Source organism: Gossypium hirsutum, chromosome D10 (assembly GCF_007990345.1).
Source record: "Gossypium hirsutum isolate 1008001.06 chromosome D10, Gossypium_hirsutum_v2.1, whole genome shotgun sequence".
In the NCBI taxonomy this organism is placed as follows: Eukaryota; Viridiplantae; Streptophyta; class Magnoliopsida; order Malvales; family Malvaceae; genus Gossypium; species Gossypium hirsutum.
In genome coordinates, this window is record NC_053446.1 from 22539536 (window position 1) to 22556464 (window position 16929).

Consider the following 16929-nt stretch of genomic DNA (forward strand, 5'->3'; position numbering starts at 1 on the left):
CCAAAAGAAGAATAAAAACACAAGTACGGCAAATTAATGGGAAAAACTCGACATATGAATCTGTAGCAGTTCAATAAAGCCGATATTATCAAGAACTCAACAAACAATGCCTAATAAGTTTTCAATACAGGGAGGGACTGAGGGATTCTATTTCTGCAAAAGTTTAACAATGTTGAAATGCACTTACTTGAGAATGTCTTCTACTTTTATTCCATAACACCAACGGTTTGCAACTACTACTTAAAAATCGAAAAAAAAAATTTGATTTTCATTTATACTAGTAAAAGGTGTGCAACAAATACCTCAAGCATCAAGATTTTCTAAGAAACTGCAATGGAACATAAAAAGTACAAACTGGAAGCTTCACTTCAATTTCTCCCTTTATAGCAATGGAAAAAAAAAAAAAAAAAAGAACAACAAACCAGTTTTGAGTTTGGACTGTCTAATCAATTATTCTATTCTTTTCACTTCACCATCACAACATCCTGCTAAGCGACTTGATAAGTAATTTCAGGTTCTTTCTTGTAGACTCATCACCCGTGAATCCCAGTATATCAGAACTTATATTCTGCAATGGTACATGAAGAGAGAGTGTGAGAGGTAGGACAGATGTGAATTTAAGATTTAAATAAACAATTGAGAGGAATGCTAGTGGCTGGTAAGTAAATTTTTACCTCGATATTCTTCAAAGTAAAAATCAGAGTATAAATTGATTTTTGAATCAATTCGGTGTTCTCAGGGGTCATAATGGATGAATGTACCCTTCTGCACAGAAAGGAATTGTAGTTGTAAGGCTATAAATCTAGGGGCCACGTCTTGTTTTCACATAAAGAAAGTGTCGTTCTTTCCCTCGCATCATAATTAGAAAATTACATCCTACTATAACTGAAATTCAAAGTGTGCACCCTGATACTTCCACATCACTATTACTTTATTGAGCCACGGCATCTTTAAATTTGCTACCCCAAATTCAAGGATCTGGTATGAGTTCATGATGCAACATCTACAACTGTGCTTTAACTGTAAGAGTAAGGATAGATAGCTTGATAGCTGGAGTTTTGGGCATATAGTCCTTTGGGTTTACGGGACTACAGAGGGTGAGGAAGATAAGGTGGTGGCTTGAAACTAATAGAATTAGGGTTGATTGTAGCAGTAACATAATGTTAGCAGTTGAACACAGAGGTAAAATCATACAAGTAAGGAGGAAGATGACAACGTAAAACGTAAGGATTAACAGCATTGTTTGATGCATTCCCAAACATAACCTAAAAAAAAAAATCATGACGCACCAGTAGACCTTTTATTTACAGAATCAACTTTTTTATTCGATGCTAGAGAAATGAAAAAAATTCATAACTTCATTACTTTTAAGTTTCAAAATATTTATGTTCAAATATGATTCAGATGACAGAGATTAAAGTGCCTTCAAACACTTCTTAATTATAAGCATGAGGAAATAAGGTTTTGTGGGTGCAATTCTAAATAGGCCGAGTGTTTAGTACAATGGCAGTGCACTTTTTTAACTCCACAAGTAGAGTTACAAATTTTCCACGTGTCCCATTTCTTTATATATTATTATTTTTAATTATTTTTATACCCAACATACACTTGTCATAACCCCAACCTAGCGTATGGAATTAAATTCCACTGAGTGTATCAAATATTTTCTCTTCTAAACAATGCTTAGTTATAGCATGTGGGAGCAACTCTTTGTGACAAGCACATCTCAATCAAATTATAACCAAGGAAGAAGAGAGAATTCACCTTAAATCCTCAGAGGCTTGTGTTAGACTTCTGGTCAAATTCTCAACCTCCTGAAGCAGACCACTATCACGAAGTTCAGATAACAAAGGTTGCACATCTTCAGCCATGGCTTCAATCTGAAAAATCACTACATCAAATTCAAAATTCTGAGCATGAGGATCCATCAAAAGTTCAGTTTAGAATGCTTATCCAGTCAGTTAGAGAGCAGGGAAACATGTGCAGACTTGATTACTTCTAGATTTATGTACATTAGGCTACAGTGTGGATGTAATAATAAATCATTTATTATTATCAACAGAACCCACAGAAAAAAAGAAGATAATGTAGCAGACCCATTCACTTCTTTTGGGCTTACCAGAACTATCAGCAATATAGTTTAGAAAAAGAAATTTTATCAATAAGACAAAATGTAACAAGACATTGCACACCTTTGTGAGCAGGGGCTTTGCATCCTGAATAACAGCAGCGACGCGCTCGGCAAGTGAATAGGTGTTGGCAATACCAATTTCCTCCATTTGACGAGCAAGACGGGTGACAATCCCTACCAAGGCATCCAGACTTACCCCTTGTTCCCCCTTTATCTTTTGCCTATCACATACAATTAGGCCTTCCTTAACACATTCTGCATCGAGAGGTCCCACAGAAGGTGATGGAATTGGATCCCGTGGTGTGATGTCAATCAAAGTTTCCATCAAAAGACCAGATTGGTTGACTTCAATCAGCGAATTTCGAGGTATAATAAACTTATCATCTTCAACCTAAGAATGATAGCAGCAATGTTGATGCATACACAAGCCAAGCCAAACCAAAACAAAATGTTACAGAAAAATTATTATCCTGAAACATACCTCAACAACAGCTTCTATACTTTTCAGGGAGGGATTAACACGTACAACATTGCCTACAGTCACCCCTCTAATCCTAACAGGTGTTCCAGTGCAAATACCAGATGCCTGAGCAAATTCAAACACCGCTAGGTACTTCCGGAATTTAGAACGAATCTGAAACCCCCTCAACCAAGCCAGACTAAGTGCAAGCAGCACAGTACCTGACACAAGAAACAACCCAACCCCACCTTCCCAAATGCTTCTACGACCAAACCCAAAATCACTCAATGGACGTAATGTTTGTCTCCAAATATTCCGAGGAATATCTAAAACAACAGCAAGCGGATTCTTTTGATCTGAAGAACCAGGTTGTGGGTTATGCTCCGTACTAGCAGACATAGCTCTAACTTTTGCCAGCCTCATTCTTAGTTTAGGCGGAAGACATGGCAAAATTTTTGGAGAAGAATGCGGGAGGGTGGTCAAAGTTGAAGATGACAAAGACGGGCATGCTGGAATCTGGACTAATGTATTTCCAACCATTTTCAGAAATTGCAAAGCTAAAATGCTACGAATACTTCAAAACCCGAACTGCTAAGGATACTATCCCTTTTAGCTAAATACTGGACGAAACAATACAGGTTCTCTCTAAATGTTCAGCAGCTAAGGCTTCCATTCAACTGAAAGGCAACACAATTGAAATTTAATCAGTTGAACGAAGAATCCATTTTTTTCCAATACAACATTGAAGTTAAATTAAATACTTAAAATTCATCAACCACGCTTGAAAAAAAAATCAAATCAGGTTAGTGACTCTTCGAAATAGCATTAATCACCACCACTTAAAAGGAAAGAAATTAAGAAGCAAAACCTAGGTTGAAGTTGAAAGAAACAACTCCAGTATCTTTATATTCGATTCATTGCAGTTTAAAGGGAAAGTGAAGAGAAAGAAATCGCGAAGGGGGGAAAAATTAAGTCCTTAAGATAAAAAGAAAATTCATCAAAATTTTCAACAGTACAATTACAAGACAAATAACTGTAGTTCATAAGATATTACCAGTTCACTAATAGGAAGTTACGAACCTAAGATTTCACAGTGAGAAGCAGAAGTAAAAAGAAAAAAGAATCTAAAAATTTACAGTTGAAAGATATCTTACGATATTCTTGAAATTTTCTCGGTAACCAAACACATTGAAAAGAAGGTGTAAGGTTTCGTGAGTGAGGAGTGAGTACCTTCAGAGCTGGGTAGGGCTTTTCCCTTCACGAATCGAAGGCCGTAGTTCAGACATTTTGTTGGAAATGGAAAAGAAAACAAAAGGCTAAAAATAATAATATTCATTAAAAAACCCAATAAACTTCAACATTTTATTAATTAAGTACACAAATTTATACTTAATTTTTGTTTTCTAAAAACCCAATTCTAATAAATAATAGACCCGTATAACTATAGTTTAAATTCTATCAGGTGTGTATGTGTTTATCTATTTAAAATATAAATATAGGTTTAAAAATAAAATATAATTATAAAATAACTTTAAATTTTTTTATTTTAGTCCCAAAAAATTATAAAATAGAAATTTATTATAAATTAAGAGAATTAACTGATGAAGAAGAGAGAAGAGTGATTCAATTTTCACTTGGATAATAAGTTTGTATATACCCTCTATTTATAAGACTTTAAATACCATAAATTACAAGTATTAATGACCAACATTAAAATATTCTATAAATATTTTAGAGATTACAAAATAATAATAAAATAATAAATTTAGGGATTATATATATTTACTTTTTAAAAGTTACAATAAAATAAATTTGAGGGGTGGATTTACAACAACATTAACATTATAATTTTCTTTTTCATTTTGATGGCTCCTAAAATTGCTTACATGTATTCCAGCTTAACTTTGTTATTTTCCAGCTAAGATATTAGTATTCACCTCATTATTCGACATTTAAATATTTTGTTTTCTTTTGTTTTCAATGGTAGCACTTCCTCCGGCGCGGCCCCATCAACAACCGAAATAGCACGTCTGCATATCCATCCATTGCCATTAACACTTTTTTTGTTTTCTTTTTTTTTTTTTTACCTTTACGCAGTTGAAGGTCTTCTCTTTGCTTTCTCTTCCATGGATTTCTCGTCTACCATCGTCAATAAAGCTTCTTCTTCGTCTTCTATCTGTTTGATATCTCTCGAACCCAAAACTCAAGCCCAAAACCACTCCTTTTCAACTTCCATGGAATACCCAGAGTCCACCAAAGCTCATTCTTCAAGTCCATTAAACACATTCAATCTCCTCCTCCCTGTTCTCTTCCTTCAAAGCCCACTTCGTTTTCATGGTCTACTCTTATACTGTCTTAAACCCAGAACGCTCATCTCCCACCGCGGAAATTCTGTTGAAATTCTACAGCAAGGGTCGAGAGCTTCCGAACAATTGCATTTGCGTTGTCTTTAGGTTCGATGTTTGAAGGATTTTTTTGTTGAAGTGTGGCAGCTTGGCTCTATGTTTCAGCTTTTCAGTTGGCCTGTTTTTTAAGAGAAACAAAATTTATTTAGATGGAAAACGTAAACTAATTTTGTTATACACGTATAGACCCTTATGGAGGAACTCCTCTAGAAAAGATTCCATCTGAGCTAACATACATTCTTTACTCAATTTCTTCTTTTATCCTTCACTACGCTTCTCTTCTCCCACCTCTCCCAGCTTTGTCCCGAATTAATTCAAATCGGGTCATGTATTGTATGGCCTAAGTTTGGCTCCGTGCCCAGATGAACTTCAAAGGGAACATCAAATTCTAGGTTGCCAGCTATTCCAACGAAAGGGTTTTGTGCTTGCTTGGTTTCGGTTCTTGATGGAGTAGCGCTCAAGGGAAGTGATGCGGTTAAAACTAAGGTGAGCAAAATTCGATTTGATTCGAAAAAATTAAAAAATATTTCGAATTTCGAATTATTCGAATCGATTTAATGGAGTTAATCGAATCAACTCGAATTTTTTTTAAATTTCGAGTTCGAGTCGAGTTAAATTTTCAAATTCGAATAACTCGAATAATTCGAATAAACCGAATATAAACTATATTTTTTTAATTTTTAATAGGCTTGTACTTAATTACTTTTAAATCTTTAACTCAATTTCCAATTTCCCTCAAGCCCAAATATTTTATTTTTTCCTACTTCCCCAAGCCTGTCTGCCCATGCCCCAAAGATTTATTTTCTCAAATCTCAATTCCTCCCCCCAAATCACCCCCAGCAAATTTCATCGTTCAAACCCCCATTTATTTTTCTTCTTTTCTTTGTTTCCATTCCATTCAAAGTTCAAACCCTAAAATTTATGTTTCTCAAAAAACCCTAAAATAAACCTTTCTTCCTTCTTCTTCTTAAAATAAACCTTCAAATCAAAACTCTTACCTCCAAATTGAGTTGCTGTTCCTTCTGATCGAGGCAGTCTGTTCTCTTTCATTGTAAGCTCAAATTTTTTGCATCTTTAAAGTTTGTCTTGAAATATTTTTGAATTATTGAATGATTTTAGCTTTGTTTGCATCTATTTCGCTCTATTGAATGATTTTCGCTATTGTCCTTCTCTACTTACCTATTTGCTGTTATAGAACGGGGCACACTGGCATAGCACAATCATCATCGGGCTAATTTTTTTAAAATGAAAGAATTTAACTTCTTTTATTTGAAACTTTGAGTACAGCTGCTGGAATCTCTTGGTAAAGCCATTTTTGGCTTTAAAATAATTAAAAATGATACCTCCTCACTCAAATGAAACCTTTAATTACACTATTAAAATAATTAAAAATGAAACATTTAATTACTGTTTGTCTCTTTTTGTTTTGGAAGATGTAAAATTCCTTTTTTATTATTAATAACTAAGCAGAAAGCACAACCTAATATAAATATATAATATTAGTAATAATCTAATATTAATAGAGAAAAAATGTTAGCCAATTAATTTCCCAAAGTAATAATAATGTAATATTAGTAATAATATAATATTAGTAATAACGTAATATTAATAGAGAAAAAATGCATAAAAATGTACTTCTTTTTAAAGGATTTTGCAGCTTGCTAATACAATTCGATAAAATAACATTAAATGATGAATAAAATATTGGATTATCATATTTAAATTATAAATAAAAATTTAAATATTAAATATTAAATACCAAACCTTATAAATAAAATAACACTCCACCAGACTTTTTTAAATACCATGTTAACTAATTTTAAAGTTTAAACTGTAGTTTAATAGACACCTAAATCTTTTAATAATAAATCTTTTTGGCAAGTTAGATATAAAGAAAACTAGGCTTCAATTAATTAATTTATGCTGTTGTATCATTATATTAATTTAGGCTTCAATTAACTAACTTTAAAGTTTAAACTGTGATTTAACAGACTTTTTTTTGTTTAATTTATGCTATTGTACTATTATATTAATTTAGGCTTCAATTAACTAACTTTAAAGTTTAAACTGCAGTTTAACATACTTTTTTTGTTTAATTTATGCTGTTGTACTTGTACTATTATATTAATTTAGGCTTCAATTAACTAACTTTAAAGTTTAAACGATAGCTCAACAGACTTTTTTTTGTTTAATTTATGCTATTGTACTATTATATTAATTTAGGCTTCAATTAACTAACTTTAAAGTTTAAAATGTAGTTAACATACTTTTTTTTGTTTAATTTATGCTGCTGTACTATTATATTAATTAATTTTTAATTTATTCGATTTATTAAGTTTGATTTTAAACCGATTTTTGGTCATGGTTAGTGATTGCAACAAATGTTTACTTGTAGATAAGTGATCCAAAGCGAGATGGTTCAACTCAAGGTTCACAAAATTCTTCCCCAAGTAGAGATGATCAAATAGCAACCAAGGAAAATGTTCGAAAAAAGATTACTCCAAGGGCAGCTTGTTAGAACCATTTCGCCAAATTTGTGACTGAAAAGGGGGAGAAGAGAGCAAGGTGCAATGCATGTGATGTTACTTACACAATGGAATCAACTTCGGGTTCTACAACGAATTTGAATAACCATTTGAAAGCATGCCTAAAAAGACCTCGAGTTAATACTTCTAATCCAAAGCAATCAGAATTAACATTTGTGAAGGTTAGCCAAGAAACAATGGAATTATCAACTTGGATGTTTGATAAAGATCCTGTTAGAAAAGCATTGGTTCGTATGATAATTATGGATTAACTACCTTTTAAAATTATAGAGGGAGAGGGTTTCAAATACTTTCTTTCTATAGCATGCCCACGGTTCAGTCTTCCATCTCGTTGGACAATTAGAAGGGATTGTCTTAATTTATTTAACTCCATGAAGAGTGTGATGAAGAATTATTTTGAAAAAGATATAAGTAGAGTTTGTTTGACGACAGACACTTGGACTTCATTGCAGAGGATATCTTAGATGGTTTTAACAGCACATTGGGTGGATGATAAGTGAAGATTGCAAAAAAGGATTATAAATTTTTTCCCAATATCCGCTCATAGAGGTGAAAGCATAGGTCAAGCCATTGAAAAATGTCTTCGAGATTGGGGGATTGAGAGGGTCTTCACTATTACAGTTGATAATGCATCTGCCAATAGTGTTGCCATTGAATATTTGAGAAAGAAATTGAATCATCGAAATGCTTCTATTGCAAATGGAAAATTTATTCATATGAGATGTGTTGCACACATTCTTAATCTCATTGTGCAATACGGTATTAAGGATGCTTCTGTGTTTGTGGATCGAGGTTAGAGATGCTGTAAGAGCATCACCATTGAGGTTGACAAAATTCAACCAACGGGTAAAAGAAGAAATGATAGATAGTAAGTGATACGAGATCAAAGGCCCGACAAATGCGTTCCAAACTAAATGGGACCATCCAGGAGTTTGTTAGTAAGGCCTTAGATGCGTACACAAAAGAAAGGGAAAATCAAGATTTCAAATATTGGGAATCTTGGTCCAAGACACCAAATCTTGCAGCCAAAGCGCATTGGATCTCCATTACGAGCATCAACGATTCAATTTCGGTAGGAGATGGATCACAAGCCCAAATTCTTGAGGGCAAGGCCCAATAAGAAGATTCCAAGCCCAATCAAGAAATCCACCCATACTTAGTTGAAAATCAGGCCAAATTGTCAAAGTGGCCCAAGTTGTAAAGTTTTATTTTTATTTATTTATTTTATTTAGTTTAAATTTTTATATTCAGTCCAAGAGTCCCAAATAAAAGACCCTTGGCCGAATTTCCATATTAAAATAATTAGGAGTTTTTTTTAGTTTTAGTTTTAGTGTTCTAATTAAATTAGGAAAACATTTGAAAGGCCTATTTATATGGCTTGGCCAGCCACCCTACTTAACATTACAATTATATTGAAAATTTCAGATTTGATTTAAGTGAAAATTCTCTTTGAGTTCTTCAAGGATTTTCTCTTGAGTTTTCTTTAGAAGTTGTTTTAACAATCTTTTTGATTGTGGGAGCCATCTTCAACCTTCTTCTTGCCATTGATATTCTTTGGAGGGGAGATTAGAGCCGTTTGAAGGGAGTTGTGAGATCTTTCGAGATTTCAAGGCTTCTTAGGACTTATCTTTTAATTTCTTACTGTCAACTCTTTCTTTATTTCTACTTGTGCTGAATCATTATCTAATCTATTTTCTGTTCTTATTGTGTTTTCAGCCTTTTTCTATCTTAAGGAATCAGCCCAAAAATCCCCAATTTCTAGGGTTTTTCCATACTCTTTTTGGGTGAAATTAGATTGTCGAAATTTGGGGAAAACTATCTTGGTATACAATTGGGCAGAATCACAATCTCCTTGAAGGTTTCAAGAACCCTAACACTTATTTCTATTCTCAATTTGATTCTTTGCTGATTTGGGGATTTTATTTCAGATCTAAAAATTTAAAAATCTAATCTTTTAATTTTCTGTTTCGTTTCAGATCTAATTGTTTAGGGTTTTCGTAGGAGTTTCTCGTGACTTGGCAACTCGATCTTGGTCCGCGCGCAACCCCGTATCATTTGGTATCAGATTTTGGGCGTTTTGGGTGTTCTTGGTTGATTTCTAAACTGATCTCTATGTTTTAAAGCATAAATAGCAGTTTTACCCAGAAAAATTGTTCAAAAAAATTCATTTGAGTGGGTAAACGTTGTCCGATTGATCTGAAATTTTACATACATGTTTTTGGCACTGTGATTGAATATAAAAAAATTATTGCCGCAAAAAAATCAGTCAAAAAGTCAAAAAATCAAAAAAGACGAAATTCAATAAAAATTTAAAAAAAAAGATTCAGCGGGTTGAATTTGGTGCCCAAAATTTCCAGATCAAAAATTCAATATATAAGGACACTCCAGATTTAATTTCGTGATTTTTGGAGATCGGGAACACCTCGAACGAAGTTGTCAAGTTACTCCGCAGTTTTTCGGATTTTCTGTTTTCAGTAATTTTTATTGATTCTTAGCTGTAGGTTTTCATTTGTTTGCTTTTTATTATCCTTTTAAAATATCTAACACCTTCTTGTTTCTTGTGTTAGTAGGATTTAAACGTGTGCACAATCCTTCCTCGGTGCAACACGAATCACTTGGTGTCTCGTCAGTTTTTGGCATCCTAGTGCAAATTAGGATTCTTTGGTAGTTTGGTTCACACTCTCTAATTGGTTGATATAAACTCTGATAAAGAACTCACAAGATTGAATTCGACCTCATTGAGAATTTGATTTTTTCTTTTTGAGTGATTAACGGTGAGGTTTGATAACTTTTATTTTTGAGTGTTGAGTGTTTTGCAGGTTTTAAAAAAAATGTCTACAGGTGATAATACTAGTGACATATTTAAAAAATTCCAACAACAGTTGGACGAATAGGCTGCTGCACTTCGAGCGTTGACTGCTACTATCAATGAGGTGCGATTGAATCAAGAACCTCATCCAATCAAAGAAGATAGGGATAACCAACCCCAAAGGCGCGGCCCTCGACGTGTCACTAGAATGGATGATGATTTTCATGATCGTGGGCAACCTTCTTTGGCAAAACCGAAATTCACAATTCCCCAATTTCGTGGTAAGAATGATCCTGACGCTTATTGTGAATGGGAATCTAAGATTGAACTTATGTTTCGGTATTATAAATGTCCGGATGATGAAAAGGTAGCGTTAGCAACACTGGAATTTTCTGATTATGCATTAAGTTGGTGGACTCAACTTGGGGTAAACCGCCATCGGAATTATGAAGGTGAGATTTCGACATGGGATGAGTTGAAACAGATTATGCGTAAAAGGTTTATTCCACCTCACTACTATAGAGAAATTAAAACAAAGTTGAGAAGACTTATCCAAGGTAGTAGGACGGTGGATGAATATTTTAAAGAGATGGAGATGCTCATTCAGAGAGCTAATGTGGAGGAAGATGAAGAAACAACTATGGTTCGATTCATTGATGGTTTGAACAGGCCGATAGCTAATACATTGAGGCTACAAACTTACATTGATTTGGAAGAAGCAGTTCACAAAGCCATTGAGATCGAGCAACAATTAAAGGAACAAAGGTTTGGGTCCTTCTCTACTTCACAATATTATCGAGGTAACAATTCCAATTCTGATTTTAAGAGTTCAAAACCACCTTTTGTTACTAACAAGTCTTCTTTGAGTAATGGAAGTAAACAATCAGATTGGAAAAAAGGGGCTCCTGCAAAAACGCAAACACCGTCTAAGCAGCCCAATTTAGGTGATTCGAGTGCGAAGAGGACTCGTGAGATTGAATGCTTTAAGTGCAAAGGGCGTGGTCATTATAGTAGAGAATGCCCTAACACGAGATTACTTCTTCTAAAAGATAACGGTGAGTACACTTCCGACTCTGATAATACAGATCCAGATATGCCAGAACTTGTGGATGACAGTGATAATGGCGACGAGTTGGTCGAACCACCAAAGGAAGGGGACTTTGCTAATTTTCAATGCCTTGTAGTTCGTCGAACCCTTAACATTCAGATGAAAGATGATGAGAGCCAAAGGACCAATATTTTCCATTCTCGGTGTTTTATTAAAGGTAACTTATGTTCACTCATTATTGATAGTGGGAGTTGCTCGAATATAGTGAGTAGTTATTTGGTGGATTCTTTAAAGTTGCCTTGTACCAAACACCCTAAGCCATATCACCTTTAGTGGCTTAATGAATGTTCCGAAGTTAAAGTTACGAAACAGTCCTTGGTCACTTTTAAACTCGGCAATTATGAGGATGACATATGGTGTGATGTAGTCCCCATGCATGCGGCACACTTGCTCCTTGGACGACCTTGGCAATTTGATCGCGATGTTACACACCAAGGTAAACTTAATCGATACTCCCTTGTATTTAAAGGCAAGAAATTCACTTTTGCTCCTTTAAATCCTACTGATGTATATAAAGATCAATTGAGGATGATAAAATTTTGTGAGGGGGTAAGGGAGAAAGAGCAAGTACAAAAGACAGAGAGAAAAGAGGCTAATAGTAGTGGAAAAAGTCAAAATTTAAAAAGCCCAAAGGTGAGTGAATCCTCTAGTGGTAAAATGAGCGGAAAAAATCTTTTGGCAACAAAAAAAGATGTGAAGAGAGCCCTACTTAATAAACAGCCTTGTATCCTTGTGAGGTTTAGGCAAAATTATTTATCTTTATCTAACATTAACGAAAATTTGCCTAGTGTGTTTCAATCTCTTTTGCAGGATTATGAGGATGTTTTTAGTGAGGCTCCTAAAGGTTTACCACCTTTACGAGGGATAGAACATCAAATTGACTTAGTACCCGGAGCATCAATCCCAAATCGACCAGCCTATAGATGCAATCCCGAGGAGACAAAGGAATTGCAAAGGCAAGTGGAGGAATTACTAGACAAAGGGTACATTCGTGAGAGCCTAAGTCCTTGTGCTGTTCCTGTCTTATTGGTGCCAAAGAAAGATGGTACGTTTCGTATGTGTGTTGATTGTCGCCCAATCAACAAGATAACGGTAAAGTATCGACACCCAATCCCTAGACTTGATGATATGCTTGATGAATTACATGATTCAATAATATTTACAAAAATTGATTTAAAAAGCGGTTATCATCAAATTCGAATGAGGGAAGGGGATGAATGGAAAACAGCCTTTAAAACAACATTTGGATTGTATGAATGGTTAGTTATGCCTTTCGGCCTTACTAATGCACCTAGTACATTTATGAGATTAATGAATCATGTTTTGAGGCTACATTTGGGTAAATTTGTAGTAGTTTACTTTGATGATATTTTAATTTACTCAAAGTCATTAGATGATCATGTTTTCCATGTTCGAACCGTTTTGGATATTCTACGAACTGAAAGATTATTTGCCAACCTTGATAAATGCACATTCTGTTGTGATAAACTAATATTCTTAGGTTTCATAGTTAGTGCTCAAGGTATTCATGTCGACGAGGACAAAGTTAAGGCAATTAAGGAGTGGCCGACTCCTAAATCGGTAACTGAGGTGAGATCTTTCCATGGTTTAGCCAGTTTTTATAGACGATTTGTGAAAGATTTCTCTACTATTGCTGCCCCATTAACTGAAGTTATAAAGAAATCAGTGGGTTTCAAATGGGGTGAAACCCAAGAAAAGGCCTTTCAAACTCTAAAAGCTAAGTTATGTTCTGCTCCTTTGCTTAAATTACCTGATTTTGCTAAAACTTTTGAACTTGAGTGTGATGCTTCAGGAATTGGAATTGGCGCTGTTTTAATGCAAGATAAGCAACCTATTGCTTATTTTAGTGAGAAATTGAATGGTGCACAGTTAAACTACTCGACTTATGACAAAGAACTATTAGCATTAGTTCGTGCACTTCAAGTATGGCAACATTATTTGCTGCCTAATGAGTTTGTCATACACACAGATCACGAATCTCTTAAATGGTTAAAGGGACAAGGTAAGTTGAGTAAAAGACATGTTCGATGGGTAGAATTCATTGAAACATTCCCTTATGTGATACAATATAAAACAGGTAAAGATAATGTAGTTGCAGATGCTTTGTCTAGACGATATACTTTAATAACTACATTGAATGCTAAAGTCTTAGGGTTCGAACATATTAAGGAACTATATGATGATGATGCTAATTTCGGCCATATCTATAAGAATTGTGGACATACTGCTTTCGATAAATTTTATCTTGTAGATGGCTTTCTTTTTCGTATGAACAGGTTATGCATACCAAAGTGTTCCATGAGAGACTTATTGATTCATGAGGCCCATAGTGGAGGTTTAATGGGACATTTTGGAGTGGCCAAAACACTGGATATCTTGCAAGAACACTTCCATTGGCCACATATGAAAAAGGATGTCGAAAAGGTATGTTCCAAGTGCATTACATGCAAACAAGCAAAATCTAAGGTAATGCCTCATGGCCTTTACACTCCTTTACCGATTCCTACTTCACCTTGGGTAGATTTATCCATGGACTTTATTCTAGGTTTGCCTCGAAATAAGAAAGGAAGAGATAGTATATTTGTTGTTGTTGACAGGTTCTCAAAGATGGCACATTTTATTTCTTGTCACAAAACAGATGATGCTACACATGTAGCAGACTTATTCTTTAAAGAGGTGGTAAGACTTCATGGCATCCCTAAAACAATTGTTTCTGACAGAGATGTCAAATTTCTTAGCCACTTTTGGAAGGTATTGTGGGGTAAGCTTGGTACTAAATTACTTTATTCCACTACATGTCACCCCCAAACTGATGGCCAAACCGAAGTAGTTAATCAGATCTTAGGGACTTTATTACGATCTGTTGTGGGAAAGAACATTAGAAATTGGGAAGAATGCCTACCGTTTGTTGAATTCGCATATAATAGATCTATTCATTCTACAACTGGTTATTCTCCATTTGAACTTGTTTATGGTTTTAACCCACTAACAGTACTTGATCTTGCGCCATTACCACTTGAACACATTGTTAATATAGATGGTGAACAGAAAGCTGAGTTGGTGAAATCCTTACATGAGCAGGCTAGGCAACGAATAGCCAAAACATATGATGCCAATACCAACAAAGCAAACAAGGGGCGCAAACAGGTTGTCCTAGAACCCGGAGATTGGGTTTGGGTCCATATGAGGAAAGAACGATTTCCTGCAAGAAGAAAGACCAAGTTGGACCCAAGGGGCGATGGGCCTTTCCAAGTACTCGAGAAGATCAACGATAATGCCTATAAAATTGATCTACCGGGTGAGTACAATGTAAGTTCTACTTTTAATGTGGCTGACTTGTCCCCATTTGATTTTTCAGATTCGAGGTCGAATCTTTTTGAGGAAGGGGGGAATGATACGAGATCAAAGGCCCGACAAATGCGTTCCAAACTAAATGGGACCATCCAGGAGTTTGTTAGTAAGGCCTTAGATGCGTACACAAAAGAAAGGGAAAATCAAGATTTCAAATATTGGGAATCTTGGTCCAAGACACCAAATCTTGCAGCCAAAGCGCATTGGATCTCCATTACGAGCATCAACGATTCAATTTCGGTAGGAGATGGATCACAAGCCCAAATTCTTGAGGGCAAGGCCCAATAAGAAGATTCCAAGCCCAATCAAGAAATCCACCCATACTTAGTTGAAAATCAGGCCAAATTGTCAAAGTGGCCCAAGTTGTAAAGTTTTATTTTTATTTATTTATTTTATTTAGTTTAAATTTTTATATTCAGTCCAAGAGTCCCAAATAAAAGACCCTTGGCCGAATTTCCATATTAAAATAATTAGGAGTTTTTTTTAGTTTTAGTTTTAGTGTTCTAATTAAATTAGGAAAACATTTGAAAGGCCTATTTATATGGCTTGGCCAGCCACCCTACTTAACATTACAATTATATTGAAAATTTCAGATTTGATTTAAGTGAAAATTCTCTTTGAGTTCTTCAAGGATTTTCTCTTGAGTTTTCTTTAGAAGTTGTTTTAACAATCTTTTTGATTGTGGGAGCCATCTTCAACCTTCTTCTTGCCATTGATATTCTTTGGAGGGGAGATTAGAGCCGTTTGAAGGGAGTTGTGAGATCTTTCGAGATTTCAAGGCTTCTTAGGACTTATCTTTTAATTTCTTACTGTCAACTCTTTCTTTATTTCTACTTGTGCTGAATCATTATCTAATCTATTTTCTGTTCTTATTGTGTTTTCAGCCTTTTTCTATCTTAAGGAATCAGCCCAAAAATCCCCAATTTCTAGGGTTTTTCCATACTCTTTTTGGGTGAAATTAGATTGTCGAAATTTGGGGAAAACTATCTTGGTATACAATTGGGCAGAATCACAATCTCCTTGAAGGTTTCAAGAACCCTAACACTTATTTCTATTCTCAATTTGATTCTTTGCTGATTTGGGGATTTTATTTCAGATCTAAAAATTTAAAAATCTAATCTTTTAATTTTCTGTTTCGTTTCAGATCTAATTGTTTAGGGTTTTCGTAGGAGTTTCTCGTGACTTGGCAACTCGATCTTGGTCCGCGCGCAACCCCGTATCAGTAAGGCTCAATTGTGTTTAGATGTACCTACTAGATGGAACTCAACATATATGATGTTAAAAGTGGCCAAAAAATATGAGCGTGTATTTGAATCATATGTACGTGATGACCATAATTTTTTTCTTGACCTTACTGCTGGAGATGGAGTTCCTACATTTGATGATTGGGAAATTTTTCGAAGAATTATAAAAGTATTTGAGCTTTTTTATCATCTTACATTGAAGGTGTCTGGATCTTTGCATATTACCTCTCATTCACTTTTTGAAGTATTGACGGATGTGCATTGTCTTTTTGATAGGTGGCAAGATTGTGGAGATCTAGAAATAATTTCTATGACTTCCAAAATGAGAGAGAAATATAATAAGTATTAGGGTGAAGGAAACAAGATCAACATGCTAGTTTACTTGGCGGTCATCTTTGATCTGCGATGTAAAATGAGTTTTTTGGACTTTGGGGTCAACTTGCTTTTTCCTAATGTTGCTAATGACATTATGAAAATGATTGATAAATATTTGCATTGCTTGTTCAATGAGTATTCTTCTAATGCCGGGAGAATTGAATTTTTTGAAGGTAGATCTAGTTCTTCGACAAATCTTTGCAGTTCAATGGAAATAGATCAGTCAGAAATGAAAACGGGCTTGACTAAACAAAAATACCTTAAGAAGAAGAAACAAGTTGTATTAGAAAACAAATCTGGGTTGGATAGATATTTGGGTGAGGATGAAGAAGTAAACAATTTAAGTTCATTTGATTTACTATTGTGGTGGAAAATGAACAGTCCTAGATTCCCTATTCTTGCACAAATGGCTCGAGATATTCTTGCTATTCCTATCTTAATAGTTACCTCGAAAAGTGCATTTAGCACGGTTGGACGTG

General features: G+C 34.7%; 1 protein-coding gene across 4 annotated transcripts; it reads right to left on the reverse strand.

Moving 5' to 3' along the window:
- Positions 1-249: 249 nt before the first annotated feature.
- LOC107914651 (protein TRIGALACTOSYLDIACYLGLYCEROL 2, chloroplastic) lies at positions 250-4201 on the reverse strand. Of its 4 annotated transcripts, none has more exons than XM_016843623.2 (6): positions 3822-4201; positions 2613-3268; positions 2193-2522; positions 1765-1880; positions 675-765; positions 250-568 (listed from the first exon to the last, which is right to left on the reverse strand). In XM_016843623.2, exons 2-6 carry the CDS (start codon positions 3129-3131, stop codon positions 476-478), a joined length of 1149 nt encoding a protein of 382 aa, XP_016699112.2. In that variant the 5' UTR covers positions 3132-3268; positions 3822-4201; the 3' UTR covers positions 250-475. The 4 variants fall into 4 exon arrangements, with proteins under 4 accessions (XP_016699112.2, XP_016699111.2, XP_040958146.1 ...); XM_016843622.2 differs by having other exon boundaries at positions 3746-3945; XM_041102212.1 differs by lacking the exons at positions 250-568; positions 675-765 and having other exon boundaries at positions 1765-1891; positions 3822-3977.
- Positions 4202-16929: the final 12728 nt, after the last annotated feature.